The sequence below is a fragment of the Macaca fascicularis genome, chromosome 16 (assembly GCF_037993035.2).
Source record: "Macaca fascicularis isolate 582-1 chromosome 16, T2T-MFA8v1.1".
NCBI classification, from domain to species: Eukaryota; Metazoa; Chordata; class Mammalia; order Primates; family Cercopithecidae; genus Macaca; species Macaca fascicularis.
This window is the reverse complement of record NC_088390.1, coordinates 50,949,015-50,957,444: the sequence shown is the minus strand read 5'-3', so window position 1 is coordinate 50,957,444 and position 8,430 is coordinate 50,949,015. Positions and strand designations below refer to the sequence as shown.

Genomic DNA, 8,430 nt, shown 5'->3' with positions numbered 1-8,430 from the left:
GTGATCATTTGCCTGACTGGAAATTCGCATAAATGAAGAGTTTGCCATCAACTTTCCTTCAAGTAAGGAAAGAAAAACATTTCAATACAGTAATGCAAAACAAGTGGAAATTTTTATTGAACATTTACTTGGACAGGCACTGTGCAAAATTATTCCTTGTTCAACCACCTCCTCAGCTGTAACTGGTAGCACAATTCTTGACCCATTTTACAGATTAGGAAACATGAGTTTTCAGAGTTTATTGGCACTCATGTGGCTGTTACATCGTTATGATGTTTAAACGACCTACTTTATTCAAAGTCAGGTAGTACAGTCTGCTGATGGGAAATACAGTATTACCCAAGGGACTTCAAAGAAACAAGAAGATGTTTGAGTTGCACAGTGAGCTAAATTATGCAAGTTGCAGAAATCATAGGTGTATGACACCTAGTATGACACATTTCTGATCAGTTTCTACCCTCTAGGGTGGCAACAACCTGGTAGATCCATTATGGATTAGGTTTCTAAACTGTTTTGGTGTCATAAACCCCTTGAGTCTTCTAGTGAATCCAATGGACCTTGTCTCAGAATAATGTTTTAAAATGTATAGCAGAAAGAAGAGAAATTATATTGAAATACAGTTCTGGCATTTGACCCCTTCGGATTTTTCCAGCTTTTCTACTCTGCCCACCTCTCCTCTCACGTCTACCAAATAGGCTTTCTTTACTTTATTCAGAAAGGTAAATGAGAGACACTCAAACAGCTCTGTAGATTATGGGGGTAACAGGGAGTATGAGATGGGCTACTGAGGAGGTGTTTTTGAGGTGACATCACTGTCTCCCTTCCTCTTCCTTTTCCCTTCCCTCTGAAAGCCTCCTCACTTCTCTAGCTCTTCCTTCCTTCCCCACATCAAGTCCAATTTTTCTCCTTTTACTTCTTGTCTATCCTCCTCACTCCTTGCTCAGTCCCGCCCACTTTTCTAGGCCCGCCCCTCCAGGGCCCCACCCTCAGGCCGCTCCTCCAGTCTAGGCCCCGCCTCCTCCTCAGTTTCCTGTCAATGACGCTGGGGCCGCTCGGTCGCCCCGCCCCGAGGCCCACAACAAGGGTGTCCGCGGCCTGTCCTCCAGGCGGAGGAGCCCGGACTGCGGAAGGATGGAGCTGGCCGCGGGCAGCTTCTCGGGGGAGCAGTTCCGGGAGGCCTGCGCCGAGCTCCAGCAGCCCGCTCTGGCCGGGGCCGACTGGCAGCTTCTAGTGGAGACCTCGGGCATCAGCATCTACCGGCTGCTGGACCAGGTAGCGGCCAACCCGCTGGAGCACCGCGGGGCCTAGAATGCGCCGGGGTCGACCTCCCCGCAGGGAGCGCGGGGCGGCAGTCGCGGAAGGGACAGGGGCGGGTCTTCTCCAGCTCAGGGAGGAGCTCCGCCCCGACCCTGTCTCAAGCCCTGGAGCTAGCGCAGGGGCGGTGCCTCCAAGTGACTGCGTGCAGATCCAGGGGAGTTGGAAAGTCATAGGAGTTCAGCCTCAGGTCAGGCCCCGTGGGGCATGTAGTTAGTTAGAAGTTAATGACAGTTGAAACGTGGGTAAGCTGGTTCCTAGGCCCGTGCACACATCTGCAAGGGACGTTGATCCTCACTCTCCAATGCGTGGCATATGGGGGTCTGGGGGTGGGGGATGGACGGTATCTTGGGGCTTGGATATAGGAGGAAAAGAAACAGAACTTTAAAAGGACTGGATGTGCAGGGTGGTGAGTGTCGGGGGTTACCGAGAAGGGCCCTGCTATTTTAGTGACTGGTTTCTTTTGGTTGTTGCCCCTTCCTTCCTAGTTGCACTTGGTAAGTTGAGTCCGAAGCTTCAGGCAGAAGGAGTAAAGATGTAGGAGAAATGGGATTGGTTGTTAAAGTCTTTGCAACCAGGTAGCCATCCAGGTGGAAGGCATTGCCTCTGAGGCCTGTCATCCAAGGCTTGTCATCAGTTGCTTTGTGTAAGAGTCGCAGCATGGCAAGTAGGTTAAAAGTTGCCTGCAGGCAATGTGGGTGAAATTGAAGTTTCTTAATACAGGATCAGGGTATTATAGTGGTAGAGTTAGGAGGATACCTCATGCTCACCTGGTTAAACACCAAGTTTCATAGGTGAAAGCAACAGGCCTCGAGGGTAAAGTTACTCCTGAAAGGGCCCAGATAAATGAATACCAGAGGTGGGATTGGAGGGTTCATGATCTTGTGAATGTCAAACATGTAGTTGCCTTTTAGGCAATTGCATTTTTGTTTACATCAAATATAGTATTTTTATCTTTTAAAACAGAAAACAAACGTTTGCAATATTTAGAAGTTGCTCACCTGTTAAACAGGAATGAAAACCTTGCTTGCCTCATTGCAGGGTTGTTAGGGGATTCAAATCCAATCTGTCAGATATGTGTGAAAATTTGATAGCTGTAGATAACTCTACAATGCACAGGATAGTGACCCCCTACCTCTCCCAGGGAAGAATTATCCAGTCCCAAATTGTAATATTGCCAAGGTTGAGAAATCCTACTCTAAATAAATGGAGAATATAGGTATTATGAAGAATTTTCTTGTCTAAATACATACATATTTCCTTTGGAGGCAGTCCATCCCTCTCCAGTTAGTGGGACTATAAAACATGCTACTTTGAATACTTACAAATTAGTACGGCTGGCCTTTTCATAATCCAGAACACAGCAGATACTACAAGTGGATAAGTGCCGTATTTACTTTTTTTTCTGTATACAGATGTTATATCTTGATGGATTACTCACTCAAGAAACTCTGAATACTTGCTGTGTACAAGGACCATTGGGTATAACAAGATGATCAAGAGCTCACAATCTAGAAAAGACAGAATTAGTTTCTTAGTATAACTTTAAAAGGCACCTTAGTTTGAAAATTGATACATTTTCAGACAAAGTCTTTCTTTTATTTTTTATGTTTTAGAGATGAGGCCTTGCTATGTTGCCCAGGTTGGTCTTGAACTTCTGGGCTCAAGCAATCCTCCTGCCTTAGCCCTCAGCCTCCCAAAGTGGTAGGATTACAGGGATGAGTCGCCACACCCAGTCAGACAAAATTCTTTTATCTTCTCTGCTATTCCATTTTTCTTACCAGCCACATGAAGACTTTGGCCAAGTTTTGTTGATTCAACTGCTCAGACATATCTAGCATCTGACTTATTTCCTCTCATTTTCTTTTCTTTATCTTTGCAACTTTGGGTACTCAGCACCCCTCACTTAGAACTGCAGTGACCTCTTAACTAGTTTCTTGGCCTACCATCTCTCTGCTCTTGTCTATCCTACACCTTACAGTGCAATCAAACATCTGAGAAGCAGTGATCTTATCACTACCTTTTCAGTGGCCTATTGATTGCAGAAATAGTAATAATCATCACTGTAATAGCTAACATTTATTGCGTGATTTCTTATAATTCAGGTGCTAAGTGTTTTGGAAGTATTGATTTACTCAATCCTTGCATCAACTCTATGATAAGGTGCTATGATGATCACCTTTTTACCTATATGTAAATGATTGCATAGAAAGGTTAAGTTGGTTGCTCAAGATTCCAGCTAGGATCCAAGCCCAGCTGTCTGCCTCCAGTTCTGTGCCTTCAACATGCTCCTACATTGCCTCTCCAAACAGAAGGCAAATGCTGCCTGGTGGGTACACTGAACTAATTTGGTTTCAACTCACATTTCCATCATTCTCTTCCATTACTTGTCCATAGACCTGGCATCTTCTCCTCTAGCCAGCCCAGACCACTGTGCCATCTTCCCTGTATAAAGACAAGGCAGTTGAGGTCTAGGGAAAGTCAGTGACATATGCAAGGCACATGGCTAAGAAGTGGTGAATGAAACTGGGATTTAGATCCAAGTCCATCTGCCCATGAAGCCCCTACTCTTTGCCCAAGCTACACATGCTCTTTTTCTAATAAAGCTTCCCGCATGTGGGTTGGACCATTTTAGGAGGGTGAGTCCTCATTATTGGAGGTACAGTATTGTGTTAGAGAATAAAACTCAAACTGTGTTTTTTTCATTATCTCAACATCACCGACAACACAGTAGCACAGAAGACTCCTGTGACCAAATGTCTGAGGATTTCTCCCCAAACACCAAGTAAGCAGTCAGTTGTGCAGTGGACATCACCTAGGTGTCCTCCTGTTCAGTGTTGACACTACCTACCTGGAAATAGTGTCAGATCCCATAGGTTGAGGTCCCAGTCCCACAAGATTAACCCCCTCTTCCCTGCCACTTGCAATGCTAGTTGAAAGCCCCAGGTTGTTTTACCTGTGCTTCTGACCAACTGGCTATAAATAGGGGATCCCATGGCCCTCTCCTTGGATTCAATTAATTTACTAGAGAGGCTGACAGAACTCAGGGAAACACTTGCTTGCGTTTACTGGTTTATTATAAAGGATATTACAAAGGATACAGATGCATAAGATGAGGTATGGGGGAAGGGTCTTGGAACTTCCATGCCCTCCTTGGATGCGTCACTCTGCAGGAACCTCTTTGAGTTCAGCTATCCAGAAACTCTCTGAACCCCGTCCTCTTGGGCCTTTTATGGAAACTTCATTGGCTAGGTATGACTGAAGCATGGACAACAGTGTTGAAATGTGACTGGACAGAAAGGGTCTGAGCTCATATTAATAGACTGATTGGGGAAAGCCAAGAAGGCCTGTCCAGATTCTTCAGGCCTCTCCATGCAGCATTCCTTCTTCCAGGGTATGGGGCAGGACCCTCCCTGGGATGAAGGTCTTACAACTCTTGGCTCAACTCCTGAGGCCTAAAATGCACCAACATACAAAAGACTATAGCAAGGGCTATGAAAGTTATGAACCAGGAACAGTGGATAGAAACCTATATGTGTGTGTGTGTGTGTGTGTATTGGATGTACAGTACTGGAGTATGTATGTGGGTATGTGTGTATACTCTATGTCCAATACACACACCCAACACATATGTATACACACATGTGTAAATTATATATTTATATACACACATATATGTATAGGTATATATTTTATATATGTAGCTCATAATATCACAAGTACTGTATTCAGAAAGGAGACCAGAGACCATTTGTTTATATACTTCATTCAGCCTTTATTGAGGATCTGCAGTGGGTCAGATTTCCATCTATGGAAATGGATCTAAGATAGAGTTGCTCCCCTGAAGATTCTCGTGGCTTCGTTTTGAAGTTATGGGCATCGGCTGGACTGATGGTCCTTTAAGGACCCAATTGTGCATAGCATGCTTGCTACTGTGTGGTACGAGCTGGTTGTGATGACCCTTTGCTTTGCTTCCCACAGTCAGCATAGAGGTGGCCAACCTAAGGCCAAAGCTATGTGACTTCTTGGGGCTCTTGAACAGGATTTGAAACAAGGATAGAGAAAAAGAAAATTGTGACCATGATTTAAATGATGCTGTAACAAAGTTACTGTTATGTGTTTTTAAAAGACTGAAAGGAGTAGAGGCTCTTAAAAGAGATTTCAATGTAGCAAATTGTATTTTAAAATAAAAATAATAGAATTATATCCTTTATTTAGTAGACACAAATGATTCTGAATCCCGTTCTTGGACAAGTGGGCAATTTTGATGTACAACATTTGATGTACAAAATTTTGATAATTTTTTTTTTGTTTTCTATTTTTCTATTAAATCACAAAGTTTTGGACTGGAAAGTTACTTCTAAGCCATGCTGCCCAACACCATCATCTTTTTCCTCTACTTCTCCTTTCTTTGCCTACTCTGTTTCCTTCCTCTCTTATTTCTTCTCCATATTGTAATGATAATAACTTTATTTGATGCTGCAAATTATAAATGCTGTCCTATAAGTTTTCATTTATCCTTCTAAACAGATGTGGAAGATAGGCAAGAACGGGCTTACTTTACAAATGGAAATAAGATTCAGAGTTGTTGAGCGAGCCACATAAGACCTCATAACTAGTAACTAACATGAACAGTCTACTATGATAAACTCAGTACTAAATACACAGCTTGCTTCAAGACAAGAACTACATTCTGTTTCCGGCAGCTAAAGCAAAACTAGACCAGGGCTGCCATGGGTATTGTGGGAAAAGCATGGATTTTGGAGTCAGATAGTCCTGTGTGAGACTTTCAGCTCTGTTCCTCTATCATTCATTCATTCATTTGGGAGATATTCATCAACTGCCTCCCATGTGCTACTGTCTTCGCAGACCCTGGGGATAAGTGGTGAAGGAGGAACGTGGTGCTGCTGCTTCAATGAATGAACTACTTGAACATGGATCATATTCATTGATGAGAATAAGCCCGTAGTATATGATGAAATGTCCAGTGGGAAATACTATCAAGTGCTTTAAAGAAAATGCTATAAAGAAAATAAAGCGAGATAAAGGGATAGAGAGATGGCATGGCAGGGTAGCCAGGGGTGATGTGATGTGTTTCAGATAAGGGAGTCCAGAAAGGCTCCCTGTGGAGGTAACATTTGGCCAATTTGAATAATGCAAGTATCTGGAGGAGAAATGAATCTGAGAGTGTTTCTCAAAGTTCAAGCAGATTGGAATCACTTGAGAGAGCTTTACAAACAATACCAAGCCCTACCTTAGGGATTCAGGTTTAACTGGTCTACGGTGAGGCTTGGGTGGTCCTTTTGATAGGCTCCCCTTCACATAGGGGTTAATTATTTTGTCCTCTCTACTTCTGTGTATGTTTGAAATCTTTCATAATAAACCATTTTTTACACACGTGTGTGTGTATTATGAATGTGTGTGTGTGTATATATACACACACATATCTATATATAAGCTTATCAGGAGATTCACATGAGCATGCTGGCTTTTAAGCCACTGAGATAGAGGGAACACTGGATGCTAGTCCCTCAGCTAGGCTGAGCTTGCCTCGTTTTCCAGGAGGAGCCAGGAGGCCCACAGGACTGGAGTGGATATGAGATTAAAGAGTAGCCAGGGGCCAGGCCCCACTTACTGGCCAGGTGATATTAATCAGTTACTTTTTCATTTTGAAATCTCAGTTTCCTCATTTGCAAAGCCTGGATAATACTTACCTTTCAGGGTTGTTGAGAGGATTGAACGAAATGATACATGGCAGAATGGTTCTCAAACTGAGTGTGTGTTAGAATCTCAAACTTGAGCATGCATTGAGTGTGCATTTAGATATATATGTGTACACACACATATATATGTGTGTGTATATACACACAAGCATGTATTGAGTGTGCATGAGAATATATATACACACATATATACACACACATATGTGTATATACACACACAAGCATGTGTGTATATACTATGTATTCTATATAGAATATATATATTCTATGTATTCTATATAGACTATATTCTATACATTCTATGTAGAATATATATATTATAAATATTTCATACAATCATCTCAACAACTCTGAAAGGTAAGTATTATCCTGGTTTTGCAAATGAGGAAACTGAGATATGCACACACATATATGTGTATATATATGTGGAAAATACAGTATGTGTATATATATATATACACATATATATGAATATATACACATGTATATATATGTGTGTGTATATATATTCTAATCACACTCATCAATGAATGTAACCCACATTCTTATCAATGAATATGTTCTATGTTCATGTATGTGTGTGTATAGATAGATACTCTTCTTTTTTTGTGCATTATATTTCTAACCAGCTGCTGAGTGATGCTGAGGCTACTGGTCCAGGAACCAGACCTGGAGAACCACTGGTGGATGGGGAGCATCTAGCATGGTGCTGAGGCAGTTCTGACATTGAGAGCTAAAGTCAGAGGCAGTAGAATACCCTAGAGATGAGATGCAATGGAAATTGAAAGGTGAAAGTGAGACCAAAAAATGTCTTAAAACAAAAGCAACATCCATCTTAGGACTCCCTCTCCCTGATGTTTAAGTGAGTGGCTACTCGGGAGTAAATGTGGTGCCCTGAGCAGTGCTGAGAAGTTCTCCTGGGAGAAGGGTCATGGATCACTTAGAAAAGCTCTTCCAGTGATCTGCAGGCAGGCCTTGCAGGAGCTCTGGGCTTCGTTACTATGCCATTAACCACTGCAGCATGCCTGTAGAGGGTGAAACCAGCGCTCAGAGGCTCACAGCTTCAATTTAGAAAAAATAAATGTTGGACTGAAAAACTCTGGCTGATGGCTTGACTTATTAAGTTTTTAAATCTAAATGCCTGGCACTGTGAGAAGGGACAGCCTAAATTGCGTTTTTGTCCTTGAATAGGGCTTCTAATCAAAGAGTTTGGTGAGGAGCAGACAGTACTTTCCCAGGGACTGCTCTTTCCTGTGCTCTTGACCTACTAAAATACTCAAAAGGCCAGCAAGATGGGAAAAACTGCAGGCTGGGCTGAGAGAAAGTTTGGCCTTTAGAGAGAAACACAGATTCAACTCACAGGAGAACAGATGTCACTCTATAGATGTTAAAT

At 42.6% G+C, this 8,430-nt stretch overlaps 1 protein-coding gene across 12 annotated transcripts in view; it reads left to right on the top strand.

Moving 5' to 3' along the window:
- Nucleotides 1–1,104: 1,104 nt before the first annotated feature.
- The window catches only part of PCTP (phosphatidylcholine transfer protein), a 110,695-nt gene continuing 103,369 nt past the window's right edge, over nt 1,105–8,430 (top strand). For all 12 annotated transcript variants that reach the window (XM_045375053.3, XM_045375055.3, XM_065531311.2 and 9 more), the window contains exon 1: nt 1,105–1,272. In XM_045375053.3, the coding sequence (XP_045230988.1) occupies nt 1,132–1,272 (141 nt within the window). In that variant the 5' untranslated portion in view covers nt 1,105–1,131. The remainder of the gene's footprint in view (nt 1,273–8,430) is intronic.